The sequence below is a fragment of the Phascolarctos cinereus genome, unplaced genomic scaffold (assembly GCF_003287225.1).
Source record: "Phascolarctos cinereus isolate Bilbo 61053 unplaced genomic scaffold, phaCin_HiC Scaffold_4;HRSCAF=312, whole genome shotgun sequence".
Classification (NCBI taxonomy): domain Eukaryota; kingdom Metazoa; phylum Chordata; class Mammalia; order Diprotodontia; family Phascolarctidae; genus Phascolarctos; species Phascolarctos cinereus.
Genome location: NW_027555847.1, coordinates 367,835,149 through 367,856,307, shown reverse-complemented (window position 1 = coordinate 367,856,307; position 21,159 = coordinate 367,835,149). Strand labels below are relative to the sequence as shown.

Sequence of the window (21,159 nt, the reverse complement as noted above, 5' to 3'; positions counted from 1 at the left end):
CAGGGTGAAGCAAGTAGAACCAAGAAAACAGTATACATGATGACTATCACAATATGAATAAAAAGGACAATCACCACAAAATATGACTCCAAAGGAAAAAAAAGAAGACACCTCCTCCCACCCCTTTGAAGAGGTGAGAGGTGTATGGGTATGGTACATTGCATCTATTTTCAGCCTTTTTTTCTGTATTAATTGGTTTTACTCATATTTATCTCTTTTTTTCCTTTAAAAATATTCTTTGTTACATGGGAGGGCTTTCTAGGAGGGGGAGGGATACTGGAAGAAACTTAGGCAATGTAAAGACAAAACATGTCAACAAAATGTAATTTCCAAAAGAAGAGGGAAGTAATAGACCACATTTCCCTGAAACTCACAGACATCTCATTAGTCACACCTCAAACAGGCTGTGACTTCACACTGCTTGATAAAGATGGTGCTAAGTTAGGATAACCTGCTGTCCATCAATAGTCTTTCGATGACTTCTTTATATTTCTCCTTTTAAATACCTTGCTGTGTCTGGGTCTATGTGTGCGTGAGATAGAGAGAGAGACAGAGAGACAGAGAGACAGAGAGACAGAGAGACAAAGAAGTGGACAGAGGAATTTGTTCACTTCAAGGCCAAATTGAGAAATAAGCATATCCTTCCCATAAGTTAATGAAGTTAGGTAGGTAAAGGAAGTGTTTTTTATTGCTCTTTCATTTGCTGGCTCTTTCAAAGGGTTTTATCTCAGAGCTAGAGATGAGGAGTTTATTGCATTTCCTTGTCTTTCAGTTATATAAGGCTGCTTCACTTGAATGCTGACATTCCCCTCTCAGAGATCCTCTCAATCCACCTACAAACCCAGGTAGTTTGGTTTCCTAGTGATTCATCCAGTCCACATCTTTTGGCCAATGGAAAATTCAGCATTTGAAATGCATGAAAATGTCCTCCCCTCTAACCCATCTAGAGGGAAGGTGAACATCTCTTCTGGGCTGGTAAGCTACTTGTTAACAGTTTTTATTTCTTTCCTTCCAGTAGGGACTTAATGAATGTTAGAGCTGTTAGGGACTTTAGAGATCACTTCTAATTTACCCTCTTCATTTAACTGATGAGGAAATGGGAGTCTAAACAGGCAAAATCTCTTGATGTAAGCTCAGATTTTCTGATTTGAGCATAGAACACTGAGTAGAGTTGAAATTGTATGATGCATAAAATGATCAGGTCCAAAATGATTTTGATGTTTCATTTTTTCATTTGTGTCTGATTCTTCATGATGCCATATAGGGTTTTCTTGGCAAAAATACTGGTGTAGTTTGCCATTTCCTTTTCCCCCTCATTTTACAAATGGGGAAACTGAGGCAAACAGAGTTAAGTGACTTACCCAGCAACACAAAGCTAATAAGTGTCTGAAGCAAGATTTGAACTCAGGAGTCTCCCTGATTCTAGGCCTGGCACTCTGTCCGCTGTGCCCCTAGCTGCAAGTCCAAAATAACGAGGGCCAAATTATCAAGCTGTAGAATGAGATGCTTACAGGTCTATGAAATATGTAACTTTTGTGTATCTAACAGGATGTAAAGAAGTAATTATTTTTAAAAGTAATAAGGCAGTTATGATAGTTATTGCTATATATTCAGAAACAATTTTTTTTCTTTTCCCCCCTTTTACCTCAAAAGAACCATGTATTCTTTAAAAGTTTAGGCCTATGAACAAATTAGAATAAATTTAGTTTAAGAGGACTTTTGTTTTGCCCCTGATTCTAGCTGTCAGGCCAAGAAAAATATGGAACAGTGGCTCATAAAAATGTTATATTGAGGGGCAGCTAGGTGGCACAGTGAATAGAACACCTGCCCTGGAGTCAGGAGAACCTAAGTTCAGATATGGTCTCAGACCAGACACTTGACACTTACTAGCTATGTGACCCTGGGCAAGTCACTTAACCCTAATTGCCTAAAAGAAACAATGGGGAGAACACCTGCAATACCCACCTCACAGGTTTATTAAGAGACTTAAATAAATAATATATGCTAAGTCTTTGCAAACCTTAAATTGCTATCTGTCAGCTATTATTATCCTCACTAGGCTTCAGGTTTTTTTATGTGTAAAATGAAAGCTAAACTAAATGATTTTTAAGGCCCACTCAGCTCTAAATTTCTAGGATAATATTTTGAATATGCAAATCTCTTCTTCACCCCTCCCCCATTTATTTACACTAGAGTCCCCCACCCCACCACTACCCAAAGTAAGATTCTTGAGGGCAAGACCTGTTTCATTTTGTCTTTGTACCCTCAGCACCAAACACTGTATTTTGTAGAGAAAGTGCTTAAAAAATGTTTGTTGAAATGAATGAAATTGAATTGAGGCAGCCCCTCCCCTACACCCCTCTCCCATCCTACTTTGGGCCATTCTTGGCCCTCACTCTCCAGGTCTGTCTTCTTGGTTCTCTAATCTAGTTCTTCCAGGGGGCCTACCGTCTGTCAGTAAATCCATGCTGTAAGGTTAATGGCTTGAGAGCTTTTTCTTCCCCCAAAAGGCTTCACTACCCCATAACTGTTTATGTGTTTCAATAACCAATACTTATATAGTTTTAAAATTTATAGATTTTCTCCTTTAAGCCCCTCAAAAAACTTGTAAGAAGAAATTATACTAAATTGTACTAAAGAAATTATAATCACCATTTCATTGATGAGTAAACTGAGACTAAAGGCTATTAAATGACTCAGGCAGAGTACCAAAAGCTAGTAAATCTCAGAGGTGAGCTTTGAATTTTCTTGAAACAGACAAGAGTTTAACCCACAAAACTAATGCAAATGATAGTAGCTTCAGGCAAGGCAGTGGAAGAGATACATGTTCATAGTCTGGCCTTTGGCATCCTACACAGAATGCCACACAGGCACCTGCTTAGTCTGTCTATGAATAGGGCCAGCCCTATCTCTACCCTATTTTTTAGCAGGCGGTGAAAACAGGTGTATTAGCAGGAACAATGTCTTTTTTTTTAAATTAAGGAAAAATATTAGTTTCCGGGTAGGGAGTGGTAGTGTCAATATTATTAGAAATTTTTTTAAAAATTTAAAAATTTAAAAAAAATAATTTTTTAAAAAAATGGATTGTTATCTGTAAATCTACATAACTAACTTTTTATACACCTGAATGCAAATTTGCTAAGTTATAACTGAGACCACTTGGATTTGATTATATTAACATAAATTATAATAATGTCCAAAACATGTTAGACTGGCAGGTGGTAAAATGGGAAAGAACATTGGATTAGGAGTTCAAAGACCTGGGTCTTCCATTAACTGGCTGTGTGAACTTGGGCAAATCGCTTATGTCTCTCTCCCTGAGTTTCCTCATCAGCCAAATTAGGGATTGTGAACTACATATTCTTTAAGGTCCTTTGCATCTCTGACAATTTACATATAAGATAACTATAACAAGTTAAACATATTGCCTCTAAAGCAGTAATTTAGAATATACCCTTTCCTAGAAGACATTCTCTAATGCTATCATTATATTTTCTGGAGTCAGTTTTAATTGAAGTTGATTACTATATTATAGAGCAAGAAAAAAAATTTAAAAAAAACCTAGAAGCCTAACATTGACAGAGCCTAGCTAGCACATTGTTGCCAAATCTACTCTTAAGTAAGTGATTGGTAAACTATCCATTGTAGCATGCTGAACACATAGTGTATGAGGTGTATACACTCTGACATAGAATCCCATAGAAGCAACAGGGCATATGGATTCAGGAAGCTATAGGTTCAAGTTCTGCTCCTGACACATATAGGCTGTTAAGTTAACCTCTTTGTGCCTCAGGCAACTCCCTAAGCTGCTGTATTATAGACAGATTTCATTCTTCATGAGTGAAAAGAATTCCATTACATAAATGTGATGTAAGACACATATGCACCAATGCATTAATTAATTAATGTAGAGGATCATGGGGTTGGGGAGATATTCAGGGAGGAACCTAAGGTTCTTCCTTCTGCTTTCAGGAAAAATTGCACTTCAAGTAGCCCAGTCAGAAATTTCCTTCTCTCTTCTCAAAAATGTTATTCTATTATTGCCCTTGTTCATGTTAAATGACCTTTTTATCTCTTAGCAAATAGAATAGGGATTCTGGACTATTGAGGAAAGTAGAAGTCACCAGGAAATCAAACTACTTTGTTTTCTTTTATGATTGGCCAGTTTCCTTCCTGGGCAAGTCCCTAAAATAATTAATCCGTACCTTGGTTCTTACCCTGGGGATAAAGTAGTAGACAAGATATCTCAGTAGGAAGAGCCCTTGGCAAAATTGTGAAATCAGTGGTTTCTTTTCAGTGCCATAAGCTTAGAAATACTCCTCCCACATGTCTTTTAAGTATTCAGTGTTAAGCAATTGATTTTCTTTCCTCTTCTCCACCTAAAATCAAACCAAATAACCCTTCATTTAAAAAAAAAGCTAATATGATTAATGATTAATTTACACTATATTCCAACTATAGGGCAATAAGTTGCCTTTATAGGGGTATTTGCTTCTCTAAGGCAATGTAGTGCTATTGAGTCATTTCAGTTGCCTCAAACCCCTTTTTTTTATCTAGGCAATGGGGTTAAGTAACTTACCCAGGGTCACGCAGCTAGTAAGTGTCAAGTGTCTGAATCCAGATTTGAACTCAGGTCCTCTTGACTCCAGGGCTAGTGCTCTATGCTCTGCACCTGTCCAACTCTCCTTGACCCCATTTGGGATTTTCTTGGCAAAGATATTGGAATGGTTTGCCATTTCCTTTTCCACCTCATTTTACAGATGAGAAAACTGAGACCAACAGGGTTAAGTGACTTGTCCAGGGTCACACAGCTAGTAAATATCAGAGGTCAAATTTGAACTCAGGACCTCCTAACTCCAGAGTTGGCAATCTATCCACTGTGCCACCTAGCTGCCAAAGGTAATGTAGAGTTGATAAAATTAGGAAGATGGATCAAACACTGCCTCTCACACAAACTCTGTGACTGTGAGTATATCAACCTCTATGAAGCTCAGTTAGGGATAATAATATCAAGTTAAGTCAACAAGCATTTTTAAGCTTCTACACAGCACTAGCTGCGGAGCGCCTAGGTGGCCCAATGATAGAGCAGTGAGTCTGGAGTCAAGAAGATGTGAGTTCAAATTTATCCTTAGACACTTGCTAGAGGAATCACCCTTGGCAAGGCATTTAAGTTCTGTTTGCCTAAGTTTCCTCCACTATAAAATGAAAATAACAATAAGACCTACTTTGCAGGGTTGTGCATTTAATAAATACTTGCTGCTTCCTTCCTTCCTTCCTTCCTTCCTTCCTTCCTTCCTTCCTTCCTTCCTTCCTTCCTCCCTCTGTCCTCCCATCCCTTCCTCCCTCCATCTCCCTTTCCTTCCTTCCTTCCTTTCTCTCTTCTTTCTTTTCTTCCTTCCTTCCTTCCTTCTTTCCTTCCTTCCTTCCTTCCTTCCTTCCTTCCTTCCTTCCTCCCTCTGTCCTTCCATCCCTTCCTCCCTCCATCTCCCTTTCCTTCCTTCCTTTCTCTCTTCTTTCTTTTCTTCCTTCCTTCCTTCCTTCCTTCCTTCCTTCCTTCCTTCCTTCCTTCCTTCCTTCCTTCCTTCCTTCCTTCCTTCCTTCATGCCAGGCATATGATAAGTACTAAAGAATACAAAGGAAAAAATTATTCCTTCCTTCCTGGAGCTGATATATATTTCCTTTTTCCCTTCATGAATACACAAACATATACTGACATATAGACACACATATAATTTTAGAGCTGGAAGGGAGCTTAGCTTTTGTCTAATCTAACACCTGCATTTCACAGCTATAGGAACTGAGGCAAAGGGAGATTAAAGGATTTCTGCAGCCATACATAGGGTTAATGGACTATTAAAATTTCTCAGTAGTCCCAGGGATGCAAATTGTTGTCTTTTTGATTTCCCAGATATTTGCTTATTTATTAATTTATTCATGTATTAATTAATTTACTTATATTTATATATATATTTATATAATTTTATATATTTGTTTAGTTATTCATTTATTTATTCATCATTTATTTATGTATTTATTTATTTATCCAATCATTCATTTATCTATCTATCTATCCATCTATATGTGTTAGGAAGAGTGTTTATTCAATGGAAGTAACATGAAAGCTCTTCTGGGTAAAGGACAAGAGAAAGCTTCATTTAAAAAGAAGGATTTTCCAGATTCCTTACAAGTAAAAAAAAATAATGTTTCATAATTTCTTGTAGGAAAAGAAGAGCCAGTGGTCTTTAATGAGAATCTTCCTGGTTTGTCTCCTGGCCTGTGTTATTACCACATTGATAGGTGTGCTGATACTCTCCTTGGTGTATGTGTCCACCTTCCGGCCTCATGCAAATATTCACTTCCAGCCTGAGGCCCAACTTCCAAAAGCACCAGAAACTCCCACTGACCCAAAGAGTGAAAATCCTGTTGACTTTAAATTCCAGTTTCTTAATCGTTTGCATAAATCCAAGGTAGGAATTACATGTTATGAAGCAACACTCTGCATAAAACTAACAGACAGTCAAACAACTTGGGTTCTTATTAAACATTTCAATAAATGAATCTCTTTCTGGGTTCGAGGAGGTAACCAGCTGAGCCCTGCCTGAACAGAAGGGTCAGGTGGATCAACATTTGACATAGATTAGGTGGCACAATATATAGAGCAATGTCCCTGGAGTCAGGAAGACCTGAGTTCAAATGCAGCATTAAGATAGTAGCTATGTGGGGCAGTGGGTAGAGCACCGGCTCTGGAGTCAGGAGGACCTGAGTTCAACTGTGGCGTCAGACACATAACACTTACGAGCTATGTGACTCTGGGCAAGTCACTTAACCCTAATTGCCTCACCAATAAATAAAAAGGGGGAAAAAAAGATACTAGCTGTGTGACTATGGGCAAATTCCAGTCAATCATAGCCTCTCTGTTCCTTAATTTCTTCATCTATAAAATGGGGATAATAATAGCCCCTTCCTCACAGGGTTGTTATAAGGATAAAATGAGACACTTGTAAAGTCTTGTGTAAACCTTAGAGGGTATGTTGTTGTTGTTGTTGTTGTTATCTTATGTCCTCCAGGTTGCAAGCTGACTGGCCAGAGGGGCATATCTGCCCCAATTTGGGGGCCAGCCATGTTCTACTCTGTTGTCAACCAGGCCTAACACTAGGAAGATGAGAGGGTCCTGGGTGTCTGGGACTGTGGTTTGAGGGCAGATCAAAGCTGAATCAGAAAAAAAAAACAAAACACCACAAAACCGGAAGCCAGGCCTCATTTCCTTAGCAGTCAGCATTAGATCTAAGGGATGAATCAAAAGGCCTGGCTGGCTTCTAGGTACACCACAGAAATCCAGCAAGAGTGAGCAGCACAGGGACGGGCCTGCAGTCCCAGTAGCGGCTGACACGGCCAGTCTTCCCTTCTGGCCTTTGATAAGACCATTTGTGCTGAAGGATCCTTACAGCAGGTGAGCTTGGTGAGCCCCACCAAGGCCTGCTAAGCCTCAGTCTCCCTCTTTCTGAGAACACAGTTTGAGAAACCCTCTGGCTCTGTCTCTGCTGTTTTTCCCCACCTCCCTCCCCCCTAATTTTTTCCTTTGAAGTCAACAATCTTTCCACTGCCAGCTCTCACATCTGCTCTCTCCAGTCACATAGCCATTACCCTAGTTCAGCCCTTGTTACCTGGGCTATCAAAATTATTGTAAAACCTTTTAAGTGGTTTCCCTGCCTTTGTCCTCTCCTTTCTCCAACCCACCCTTCCCATAGCTGTCAAAATAAGCTTCAAATACCTAAGTCTGAACATTGCTTAAAGACTTTGAATTGCTCTCTGCTGCCTATAGGGTAAAGCTGGCTGCAACCTACCTTGCCAGCCTTCTTACACACTACTCCCCTTGATTTACTCTTGTTTCACCCAAACTGGTCTCCTAATTGTTCTTTATTCACATCTTGCCTTCCCAGCCTCTGTGCATTATTACCAGCCATAGTCCCTATCTGGAATGAACTCCCCCTTTATCTTTGCTTACCATTCTCTAGGTACTGCCACTTCCATGAACCATAACTTATCTTCCCTCACTGAAATCAAGCTCTTCCTGCTCTGAGCTCTTAGCCCATTTTGGCTCTCTCAATCGCTCTCATTATGTTGTATCTTCTCTCATGCTTTTTTGGTACATGACAGTGTAAAAGCTGGTTTGAAGCTTAACATCAAAAAACTTAAGATCTTGTCAAGTGGTCCTATCACTTCTGGGCAAACAGAAAGAGAGAAGAAATGGAAACAGTGTTACATTTAATTATCTAGCTCAAAGATCTCTGTGGATTGCAACAAAAGACATTCCTTGGAGGGAAAGCTGTGGCAAATCTAGACAATGTACTAAAATGCAGAGATAGCACCTTGCCAGCAAAGGTCTATAAAGTCAAAGCTACCTTGTATTTTGTTTTGTTTTGTTTTGTTTTTCCCCTGAGGCAGTTAGGTTGCTCACTGGATATAGCACTGGACTTGGAATCAGGAATACCTAAATTCAAATCTTACCTCAGATACTTACTAGCTGTGTGACCCTCGCCAGGTCACTTAACCTCTGTTTGCCTTAATCCACTGGAAAAGGAAATGGCAAACCACTCCAGTGTCTTTCCTAAGAAAATCCCATATGGGGTCATGAAGAGTCAAACATGACTCAACAATTGACTCTTTCAAATTGTGGTGCTAGAGAAGATTTTTGAGAGTCTCCTGGACAGTAAGAAGGACAAATAAGTCAATACTTAAGTCAGACTATTCACTGAAAGGTTACCTAATAAAGCTGAAGCTTAAATACTTTGGCCACATAATGAGAAGACAGGAGTCATTGGAAAAGACCCTGATGTTGGGAAAAATTGAAGTCAAAAGGAGAAGGGGACAGCAGAGGATGAAATGGACAGATAGTATCATGGAAGTAACAAACATGAGCTTGGACAGACTTTAGGAGAGAGTGAAGGATAGAGGGGCTTGGCATGCTATGATACATGAGGTAACAAATAGACACAACTGAATAACAACTTACCCTTGAATTAAATGGTAAGTTTCTTGTATTGTTTTTCCACTGGTATCTTCGCAATGTCCAAAGACCTGAGGGAAGGTCCTGGGTACATGGGGTGGCTCTCCTGTGGTGAATTTGTGGGAGGACAAGGAAGAGAATTACATAAGATTGGCAGGCATGGTTGGGTAGTAAGCTGCATCATGGGTAAGAATGCTCATATCACTGAGCTCACAGACCCATCAGAATGTCAGACTATCCTTAGTGCCTAGCACAGGGACTTGAACAGAGTAAGTATTTGGAATTTTTTTGGGCTTGATCTGTCATCTTCTACTCCTTCTTCCAAACATGCAGGCCTGCAGTGGCTCTAAACCTCAAGCATGATTGTCTTCCTACTGACGGGCATTCCCTTTATTCATGGTTTTCTAGGTATTTGAATTCCCAGGCGGTGCTATCCAATGGGCACGATACCGGAATAATCTCAAGGACTACCTCAGTCTTGAAGAAGAGGCCTTTGGCACCAGCCTGAACCGGCAGCGGTCACACATGACTTTTGGAACCTTGAGAATAAGAAGTAATGGCCTCCGTGCCCCACATTGGCACTTCAATGCCAATGAACATGGCTACCTTGCACAGGTAGGCCTGAGTTGCTGTCCTGAAGTCAATGATGCATGCTATGGCCCAGGGAAATTGCCCTGCTTGGTGTTCCTCAGAAACATGACCTCATCTACTATTTCTGTGCCCTTTGTGTGTGTACATGTACACTGACATATCTACACATACATCTGTAGATACACAACACATATATACATGCATGCACACACACATGTATATATACATCCAGTAAAACTTGTGAAGCCCTAGGTGAGAAGGAAACTCATAAAACAAAGCAAAGGCAATGAAACCTCAGGATCCTGCTGCAGTCAGGAGGAATATTAATCACAGGACAATTAAAGGAAAGCTTCAGCAAAAGGTCAAGTGAGCTCTCATAGGGATCTCAGACTCATTGACCAGACAGACTCATGCTAGTTCTGGGGCCGACTTCTTTTGCATAAGTTCCCTTCAGTTCAAGAAGACCCCTAGGGGATGTCTGTCAATGCTCCTGTTCCTCTGGCCATCAAAGTGCAGCACACCTTGTCTGTCTGAGGCAAGCAGTGCAGAGAGCCGGGGGCGTTAGCCAGTGATGAGAAAGAAGAGCGATGTGTCTGGACTCTATTCAATTCACCAAACATTCATTAGGTACAAGGCAGTGGGAAAATGTGAAATGGCCGAGCACTTTGGTACTTGCAAAGCACTTCATTGTCTTTCATTTGTGGCTGACTCTTCGTGACCCTGTGGAACCTATCACACCAGTACTACTACCCATGGGGTTTTCTTGGCAAAGTAACTGGAGCAGTTTGCCATTAAGTACAAGGCAAAAAGAGGTTAAGTCACTTGCCCAGGGGAACACAGCTAGTGAGTGTCCGAGACTGGATTTGAACTCAGGTCTTCCTGACTCCAGGCCCAGCACTCTATCTGTTAAGCCACCTAGCTGCTTCCCAGATCCAGCACTTTGTACGTACATACATACACATCATACCTATAATAAATATATATAAGTATATATGGGTACATATGTATATACATATATGTGTATATATGCATTTCAATACATCTCCTAGGTTTCTGAGATCCCTTTCGTGTCTTGAACTTTGGCTGAAACCTGCCTTTAATTATACTGTGGTTGAGTTTCACCCGCACTGGAACAGGATCCACTGAAAATTTCATTGTCTTCCCTCTACATTATCAGGCTCCTTTTTGTCTGGCAGTTTGTGAATTTCATTACATATAAGATAGCAAACATAAATTCCTTCCTGGTCAGCTTTTCAACTGGTTATGAAATTTCAGTATTTGATCTTGGACTTCTCTGTGTTTTAATTTCCTCATCTATAAAATAGTACTACTATTACTACAACTCTTAACTACTAGTACTAGTGTTATGAGTGTTGCTACTACTACTTACTCTGCCCATCACTGAGGTGTTGAGAGAACCAAATGAAAGAATGACAATATGTACAAACGTGGTTCAAAATTAGAGAGTTCCATGCAAGCCTAAATTATTATTATTATTATTATTATTATTATTATTATTATTATTATTATATAGCATCCAGACAATTTACCATTTGGAAAACATAGTTATCCACCTGTGCACACACCAATGGTGCTCTTCCCTTTGTGCTGTAGGGGACTGCCTGGATTGGTGTAGTTGATGATGGAGGCAGTGTGGTCACCACATACAATGTTACTGCTGGTCAGGTGATCTTCTTTCCTAAAAATATCCTGCACTGGGTAAAGAATGTGGGAACTGAGGACTGCCTTTTCCTGCTCTTCTTCACCACTCATGATGAGCTTCAGACCCTGGATGTTGATGATGTGTTTTTCTCTACCCCAGAGGACATTGCAGCCAGGTCCCTCAAGGTTTGTACCATGTCTTTAAGTGTATGCCACCATGAAGATTTGGATTAACTTAGATGGACCATGAAAGCTGGGCCAGGGTGTTCAGGGTGGGGCTAGAAGAAATGTGGCCCTGAATGAGTCTAAGGACATTTAATTTAATGAACATTTCTCAAGTTCACTATACTGGCCATCAGCCCTAGAACCGCAGGATCTTAGAGAAGGGACCTTGAAGGATTCCCAGTACAATTCCTACATGAACAAAAATGCTTTTTACATCTTTCTTCCCAAGTGTTTCTCCAGCATCCACTTAGAAATGTCAGTGGTAGGAACCCACTTCCTCTCAAGGCAGACCTTTCCACTTTGGGATAGCATTTCCTGAGCCCTTATGGTATGTCTTACCTGATGCTAGAAATGGAATTGCTTCTGTTTCCTTTCTTGGGGATTTCCATAGAATCCTGTGTGTGCTGGGGAGATATGTGAAATTCACTTGAGCATTTATTAAGCACTTGCTGTGTGCAATAATACAGTATATTTGACACAAATGTTTGTATGCTCTTAGTCTGATGCAAGGATCCCTACTCTTTTGCTGGAGAGTAGTGACTTTTGACATCCCCAAAGTCTTAAGATCACCTGTGGAGAACTAGTGAGAAAACAGATACTGCTCCAGGGAAGGGGTAAGATTTGGAGAGTGCGACAATAAGGGCTCTGAGCAGTGGTAGCCTGCTGGGAGATCAATGAGGTCAAGTTCCAAGATTGACATTTCTAAGCACCAGTAGCCTGATGAAATGAGAAAGAAATAGAAGGGCTAGTAGAAATGTGGGCAAGAGAAAGGCCCCATAAGGCTAGCATAAAATTAGGATAGGCCTTTTAATGCTTGTGAGATACTTCCCAAACCTCTAATTGTATTTTGAGTTTAGATGGGGCTGTTTGTGTCTTTGATGTCTTAAAGAGGTACAATAAATAACTAATGGGGCTGCTGTTTGTACATTTTAGCCTGAAGGTGGAGTTAATTTCATTAGAACGTTCCAGAAACAAGAAGAGGATCAGGCTGTCAATCTCCCTCCCAATTTGGTTGAGCTGGTTATGAACGCCAGCTACATGCAGTCTCCAGACAGCCTGGTGTGGCGATACTTTTATGATCTTAAAGGTACGGGATGAACCAACGTGATATTTTTCTTGAGGCCCAAACCCAATTAATCTAAGATGCAGTAATATAGTCCATATATTCAATAAACATGAAACAAATGAAGATTTTATGAAACTGATATTATTGAGGAGATTCACAGTGTGAAGATCTGGTAGGATTTTCTCTTTGGACTTAGAAACATATGAAATAACCTCTGTCTTTTTTTGTGCAAGCAAAATGGGATGTCAGTGACTCACAGTTGTATATAATTGTAATTTAAGCTTCATGGCTTCCTGTTTTCCAAGTAGCAGCCTCTGGGATGAATGAATTTCAGTTTAAAAAAATGCTTTTTCTCAATAACTTGATTTCTTTTTTTCCTGCCTTGCATTCTTCTGTGCTTTTGCATAGATAGACAAAGACAGAGTTAGTAGGCTTTGATAAGGTTATATAGGGGAGCTTTGGGACAAGGTAATGTAACAAAAGAGGAGCGCTGTGCCCAAGGATGAGGATTTGTAACATATGATATCCATAGGGGTCAGTTTTCAGCAATACATTACTGGGATGCTATAAAATGAGAAAATATTCATAAAGTGCCTTGTAAGCTTTAAAATACTATATACTTATTTTTATTAATATTACTGTGCTCTTCTTTCCACCACTTTCATGAATCACTGCCCTGCTCCTGCAAATCCCAACCCTCGTCCCTGCCTCCCTCCTTTCCCTACTTGCCTCCTTCCTCTCCTCCTTCTATTCTCTCAGAGTCCACACATAAACCTTAGCTCCCACTTTTTTTTTGTAGGAGAAAGTCTACTCTATGTTTACTTACCCCACTGGGACTTGTAAGGGTTTGTGCAGTCACACACAAATGTTTTAACTGGTGGCAAGATTATTAATGGGAAAAGGCTAAATCTTCGTTCTCCCCCCATGACCACTGGGGTGGTATGCATTTTAGCAGAAACCTCTGGGGACAATCATAGGAGCATAGATTTAGAGCTGGAAGCTTTCTTAGAAGTTAGTGAGCCAATGAAGAAGTCACAGAAATGAAATGACTTGTCCAGGATCTCATAGGTACTAAGTGCCAGAGTTGGGATTTGAATTTGGTTCCTCTGATAACAAATCCTCCTGCTGCACCTCAGTGCCACAAATGACCCTGCCTTTGTGATCTCATTCCCAGGGTTTTGATGATGGGAGGTTTAGGCTAGGTAGCACGTGTTAGAGCAGGCCAACGTCTGGGGGCCCAGTAGAGTCTTGTGACATCCCTCAAATCATTCCATCCAATGGTCACCTGACCTCCTACAGCAAAGCAGACATCATACTGTGGCCTGTGGTTGCTCCCCTCTTTTGTATTGCTGGCTGGAAGTCTCTTGGTTTGTCTTGTGATTTTCAAACTTCCTCTTATTCAGGTTCAAAAGAATTTCGATTTCCAGGAGGAATAATTCAATGGGCTCGGTATCGAAAAAATGGAAGTGAACTAAGTGACAATGAGAAAATTTTCAGTGAATCCTTGAATCAGGTAATTTGGGGAATGTTATTTATATGGGCCCTGGAATTTATAACAGAGTAGGATCCAAATTTCTCTTTTAAAAATATTTTCAAGCTGTGTCTATAGATCAACAGGCAGGAGGAGGTTGTCAATTAACATTTTAATTAGAGCAATGTGGGCAGGGAATTCAGGGCTCACCTTGGATCTTGGGGTCTGAGTGATCTGACTTGGGTGACTCTGAAGAGACTATTATGTTTTAATAGAACACACTAACTAAACATCCATATTTCTTTCTGCTTTCAGCATGAAAATTCCCTCACTCTGGGAACTCTCAGAATTTACACCAATGGCTTAAGACAGCCTCATTTTCATTTTAACGCTAATGAAATGGGATATGTCATCAGTGGATGTGGAAAGGTGATTTCTTAAAACTATTGTGCAAACACATTTCTTGTTTTTCTTCTTTAATGCCCAAAACAAAAAAGGCCAAAAGAAACTGTAGATAATCTGTTCTAGTAGAAAAAACTTTGACTTTGATGTTGGAGGACCTAGGTTAAAGTTCTAGCTACTTACCACCTGTGTTACCTCAAGCAAATCACTTAGCTTGGGGGGACCTAGGCTTCCTTGTGGAAGCTGTATGTAGGCCTTCATCATGCTTGGACTATTGCAATAGCCTGATGGTGGATCTGCCTACCTCACTGCTCTGTTTGGCATTTGAATTCTTTCACAACCTAGCCCCCTTCTACCTTTCCAGTCTTCTTACATGTTATTCTTGAACACATACTCTTCAATCCAACAACATTGACCTCTTGGCTATTCCATGAACAAGGCACTCCATTTCTTGGCTGGAGGACTTCTCTCTGGCCATCCCTCATACCTGGAATCCTCTGCCCTTCCTGGCTTCCTTTAAGTCCCAACTAAAGTCTTACCTTCTACAGGAAGCCTTCCCTAACCCCTGCATTCCACTGCCTTTCCTTTTTTCATTATCTTCTATTCATCTTGCAAATCACTTGCTTTGTATATATTTATTTGCATGTTGCCTTGGGGGCGAGGACCATCTTTTGTCTCTTTTTTTTTTATCTCCATTGCTTAGTAAAATGTCTGGCACTTAGTAGGTGATTAATAAATGTTTATTGAACTGAATTAAATAAAATGGAGGAATTGCATTAGACAATGCCTAAAGTCCCTTCCAGTTCTAAAACCTATGATGCTATGAATACCAGACTGAAATTCATACATGATCTCCTCTGTAACAGCAAGCCTCTGACGGGCTATGGTCATATAAATTAGGAAGGACTGGCAGCGTTTTAAAAGGGTGTTGTATCAAGCAAGTATATGTCCCCATGGTAGTCTTTGACTCTGTCAGTGGTTGTTAATGTACTAACCCTCCCAGTTAGGGATAGATAGCCCTTAGAAAATGGTGAGGAAAGGAGCTGACTAGTAACAAAGGTACTACATAATACTCCTACAAATTTAGTCTGGGTGCCTATTTCTGAATTAAAATGTATTAACATCTTAGGCTGATTATGTTTTACAAAGCAAGACTGTAAAAAACCAGTTAGGTAATGACTGCTGTGCCCTTTGAACTCTGAGGCAGAGTATTGATTGTGAAAGGCAGAATAGCTAACTTCCTCTAGAGAAAGGTCTCTTATAACTATATACTTTTATTCAGCTCTTCTTGATTACTACTCCTTTGTAAAAGTCTATAAGAAATTTTGGGGAGGAGAAGAGAACTGTGATTTCATTGGCAGAGCAACCTCTCCATGAAAAAATTCCCTCTACCAATACAAATTATCAGTCAGTCAGTAAACATTTAGTAAGAGCCTACTATGTGCTAAGCATTGGGCTAAGTGCCAGACATATAAAGAAAAGTGAAAAATAGTCCCAGCTTTTAAGTAATTCACAATTTGACCCCTGCTTTTTGACTTATGGTCATTAAGAGCTGCCTAGAGCAATAAGATGCCTAGGGCACACAGTCAGTGTGTATCAAGATGGGACTTGAATTCAGTTCTTCTTGACTATGGGATCAGGTTGTATTTACTGCCTCTCAGTTATAATAGCATGTTGTTGATGTTCAGGCATGTCCAACTCTTTGTGATCCCATTTGGGATTCTCTTAGCAAAGATATTGCAGTGGTTTGTTGATTCTTTCTCCAGCTCATTTTATAGACAAGCAAACTGAGGCAAACAGAATTAATTGATTCGCCCAAGATCACCCAGCTAGTAAGTGTCTGAGGCTAGATTTGAACTCAGGTCCTCCTGATTCCAGGCTTAGCACTCTAACCACTGCACCACCTAGCTGCCCTAAAACAGTATTCTTGGTGGTGATATTTGTGTTTTTCTGCTAAACCTTTATATTTCATTTTGCTTTAGGTGGGAATTATTAGCACCCAAGGTACCACTGATTTTAATATTGGTATTGGAGATGTAGTATTTTTCCCTATTGGAACCCAGCATTACATCAAGAGCACATGTGATGAGGATCTGCTTTTCATTCTCGCCTTCACCACTGGAAACCAGGTAAGAATTACATTGCTAATGTAACAGACAGTTCAAAAGATCCTCAAAATCGATGCACTTGTGAATGGAAGAAAGAACATGGAACACATGTGAGATCAGTTTCCAAATCTAATCTGCCATATATATAGTTTCTTCACTTTAAACAAGCCTAACTTACAAATATATATATATATATATATATATATGCATATATGTGTGTGTATATTTATATATAACATTCATTTATATGAAAATAACATTTTGGGGTGTGTGATAGAGAGGATTATTCATTTTACATTTGATATTACTTACTTTGCAAAAATGTTTGCCATAGAACACAAACAGGATAAAATTCTGAGCCCAGCTCAACAGAATGTCATTAATAAGGGATAAAGCAAAGGCTTGCATTTTGATTTTTAAACAATTAAAAAGTACAGGTCTGAGGAGACACCTGGCTTGGCAGTAGTGTGATATAGTTTCTGGGGAGTTGGCTTCCCAGGCAGGATGAACTGTGTTCAAATCCTGTCTCTGAAACAGACTGGCTGACTGATCCAAGGCAAATCACTTAACCTCTCAGAGCCCCAGACAACTCTCTTAAGACTAAATTACAAAAAAAAAAAAAAGACTAAATTGCAGAACTATTGATCTGTATTGGTAGAGAGGGTTTCCTTACCAGGAATAGTCCTACACTGATGAAATCACAGGTCTGGACACACACACACACACACACACACACGCACACACCCCCAAATATAGAGGTTTTAGCTCACCAAAACTTTAATAAGAAAAAGCTGTTTCCTATGGTGGCTCCTTAAAAAAAGAAATAAAGATTGCATTAATAGAAACAGAGTGTCTAGATCACAGTATTACAGGAAGTGTCTGAACTGTTGTACCCTGTGATGGTCAGATCATATCTGGAGTAGAAGGTTCAGATATGGGTCCTGCATTTTTAGAGAGACATTGACAAACTGGAGTGTGTGCAGGCCAAGACAATCAAGATTTTAAGGGATTCAACTCAGTGCAGCAGACATTTATTACATGCCTCTTATGTGCAGGGAGCTGTGAACCATCTCATACAAGTAATAGTTCAAAACTTTATGAGATATTAATCTCAGAAATGCCAAGATTTAGGGAAATCATGATCATTCTTTTCAAATGTTTCAGAGTATTTCAGATAAGAAAAAGAAGTAATCTTGTTCTGAACAATTCCTTAGGGCAGAATTAAGATTAGTGGGTAGAAGTTGTAGGGAGGCAGATTGGGCTTACTATAAGAAGGAACTTTCTAACAGCTAGGGCTGTTCAACAGGAGAATAGGCTGCCATGCTGGATAGTGAGCTCACTGTCACTGAAGGAATGAAAGAGAGGTTAAACAACCATCTTTCAGGGATGCTATAGAAGGGTTGCCTACAATTAGATTATATGACCTGTAAGATCCCTTCTAACTCTAAGTTTCCTGGGGGGAGAGGGCTGGGGAACCTGTGGCCTCAAGGCCACACATGGCCCTCTAGGTCCTCAAGTGAGGCCCTTTGACTGAATCAATCAAAGGCCATATGTGGCCTCGAGGTCTCAGTTTCCCCACCCCGTCCCAGTACATTTAAAGAAAGAGGTACTTTACATATCTCTTTGCAGAAAGATCAGCTGTGTAAAGCCATACCTGGCTGTATTGTCCAGTTTGCCAAATGCATGCTCTAACATATTTTAAAGTTCATCTGAGAAATTTGAGTTGGGATAGTCCTAATGTGGTGTCCTTTGATTTGCATTGGCAGCTTCAGACCCTGGACCTGGATGACTATATCCATGCAACAGCTGACCACATCTTGGCCCAGCTTTTCTTCAAGAAGCAGAGTGAGTTTAAGAAGATCCCAAGATTCACTGAGGATCAAGCCATCAATTTGCCTTAGACTGACCGATGACTTGGCATCTACTTTTCCTTCTTCACTCCTCTTTCCTAAGAAACATTTGGTTTCAGTTAGAGTGTTTCAAGTACAAAGTCATCTCATCTTTTCAAATAACTATGCAGCTAGCTCAGTGAAAGTGGATTTATTTGAATTTCAATTTAAAAACAAAAGTAAAGAAAGTAAACCGTTTGGCTGCATCTCTAATGTCCATTAACAAAGAAAGATCTCAGCGGCAACTGTGTGAAGATTATTAAGATCTGTATGGGAGGAGTCTGATCGTTTAAATGGAAATATGTTGATATAGACTTCTGTTATTCATGTATACAACTGTGTATTTTCATATTGCCTTTATCACACCAAAATTTACAAACTCATTTTCCTATAGCCATCCTTTCATAAAACAATCAACAAGCATTTATTAAGTGCTCTCTATGTTTCAGGTGCAGTGGTAGGTGCTGGCATCTTTAAAATTGAATGCTGTGCATTTGTTCTTTCTAAATATCCTTTGATTTCCTATAAAGAGGCAGTAGTGGAAACAGGATAAGTCTCAGAGTCAGGAAGGCCTGAATTCAAATTCTGTCTGATACACAGTAGCTGGATGACACTGGGTAATTCACAATCTCTTAGGGCCCTGGGTGATTTGCTAAGACTAGAAGTAATAGAAGAATTCCCAAGACTGATAGAAGGAGTTTCTACATTTGAAGTACACTGTACTGTCTGGGTTGTCCTAATGTTCAGCTCACCCCACACTAGAAGAAAGAGAGTATATTTGTGTGTGGAAATTGTCAGTGTGTATATATGTATGGTGAACCATTGGCATCTGGCTCCATAAAATCTTGTTTAAAGGTTGTATGTATATACTGGTAGAGACTGCTTTAGGCTAAACACTTGTGACACATTCAGTCACATAACCTCTTAAAAGCTTTTAGTAGTAGCACAACAGGCCAATAGTAAATTTGATATGCATTTTTATATATAACCATATCATTATGCTCAGAAATGAAATCTGTTGTTTTAATTACATTTGTATAGTAAAGATAAAGTTTTAGTGTTTTTTCTGTGTTTACTTGAAATATAAGATATTATCTAAAGGAAAATGTTACTGCCTCAGAACTTTCACTTTTTAAAAATTACAATAGATTTACAAGTTGAGTTATCATAAAACCTACATAAGCTCAAATTAACTTTCTGAATATTTAAAAATAAAATAAAATAAACTGATAGAGACTAGTAAGTAGACTTTTTTGTCTATTGTGTGTATGTGTGAAAATAGGAACCACAATCATTTTGCAATATCTTGATGGACTAATCCCCCAAACACCTAGTAACCTAATAGTAGAAAATCCCCAAATGTGATTGAAGGAAAAATAAAAAAACCACGCAGGATAAGGTAAAGTAGATGGTTTTATCCACTCATAAAATAACTCCTTGTCCTTGGATAAGAGACACTGAAATTTTGTCTAAAAGGACTTCTTTCAGAATTGTAAAAGTATCTAGTGACTTCCCACTGTCTCCTGCCTTTGGACAGGAAATTTTTTAAAAAATAATAAATCCTGCTAGTTGCATTCCAAATACTCCACTTTTCTTCCTTGACTAAGCCCCCTATCTCTCTTCCCCTGAAATAAAATGTTTTACTAAATTGCCACAGAATGCTATTCTGGAAAGCAATTTGGAAGTATGCCTAGAAAATTACCAAACTGAACATACCCTTTAACAAAGCTATACTACTACTAGGCCTATACCCCAGACATCAAAGAATATATTTATGGCAGCTCTTTTCATGCTAGCCAAAAGTTGAAAAATAAGGAGAGAGCTTCTTTTTGGGAATGGATCAACAAATTGTGGTATATGAATGTAGTAGAATATTGTGTAATGAGAAATGATGAAATGAACAATTTCGGAGGAAACTTGGAAGACCTCTATGGACTGATACAGAATGAAGTAAGAAGAACAATCTATACAATGATAACAACACTAAAGAGAAAAACAACTTTGAAAGACGTTAGAACTCTGATCAAACAACACAATGATAAACAAGGAGTCCAAAAGAATGAAGTCGAAACATGACTCATCTCCTGACAGAGAGGTGATGAATTTAAAATGCAGAAAGAGGCATGCAATTTCCAAAAATGGCCAATGAGGAATTTATTTTATTTTATTGCCAAACGATTCAGCTATGTATAGAGGGCTTTATTTTTTTTTTTAATTGGCTCAGTAGGGGAGGTAGAGAGGGATCAATTAATAAAACATGCTTGTTAATTTTTTTAAAAGACAAATTTTAAAAAGAAAACACTTTGATACTAAAAAGTGAAAAGGAGAGATAGATGCTTAATAAAAAGAAAGAAAACACAAAATTGACTTGAATGCATTTTGACTAGTGAAGTAGGTCAGAGACTGAATTTGGGGAAGAGAAATTTGGAAAAAACCTAAAGAAATTTCAAAGGAGAATCATCTCTAGTATTAGATACTTATCCATATTCTGCTTCTCAGCTGAAAAAAGACCAAATCAAGAACAATTGAGGAAAGTATTAACAGGATCAAGGAGGGTCAAGAAAGTTTAGGGAGTAGACCCTGAAGAGGAAGAGTAAAGAAGGAAAAGGGAAAGGTAGCTGAAAAACAAAGCAAGGGAAGTAACAGCAGGTAAATGGAATAATTAAAGGGTAAAGCTAATTGATGGAGCTGGATTGGTGAGTGTAAGGTTGAAGAGAAAGTGGTTATGGCTAAAGAAT

At 39.2% G+C, this 21,159-nt stretch overlaps 1 protein-coding gene across 2 annotated transcripts; it reads left to right on the top strand.

The window, feature by feature from the left end:
- Positions 1–432: 432 nt before the first annotated feature.
- Positions 433–19,894, top strand: DYNAP (dynactin associated protein). Of its 2 annotated transcripts, NM_001371804.1 has the most exons (9): positions 773–975; positions 6,222–6,467; positions 9,416–9,622; positions 11,213–11,446; positions 12,419–12,572; positions 13,955–14,064; positions 14,338–14,451; positions 16,407–16,553; positions 18,299–19,894. In NM_001371804.1, exons 1-9 carry the CDS (start codon positions 892–894, stop codon positions 18,431–18,433), a joined length of 1,431 nt encoding a protein of 476 aa, NP_001358733.1. In that variant the 5' UTR covers positions 773–891; the 3' UTR covers positions 18,434–19,894. The 2 variants fall into 2 exon arrangements, with proteins under 2 accessions (XP_020849940.1, NP_001358733.1); XM_020994281.2 differs by lacking the exon at positions 6,222–6,467 and having other exon boundaries at positions 433–975; positions 18,299–18,735.
- Positions 19,895–21,159: the final 1,265 nt, after the last annotated feature.

Excerpts from the sequence above, each read along its gene's own strand:
- DYNAP (NM_001371804.1), top strand. The coding sequence starts at position 892 with ATGGAAAATTCAGCATTTGAAATGCATGAAAATGTCCTCCCCTCTAAC. Across the intron at positions 6,468-9,415 it reads ATCGTTTGCATAAATCCAAG|GTATTTGAATTCCCAGGCGG; the intron begins GTAGGAATTACA and ends ATGGTTTTCTAG. Across the intron at positions 14,452-16,406 it reads TCATCAGTGGATGTGGAAAG|GTGGGAATTATTAGCACCCA; the intron begins GTGATTTCTTAA and ends ATTTTGCTTTAG.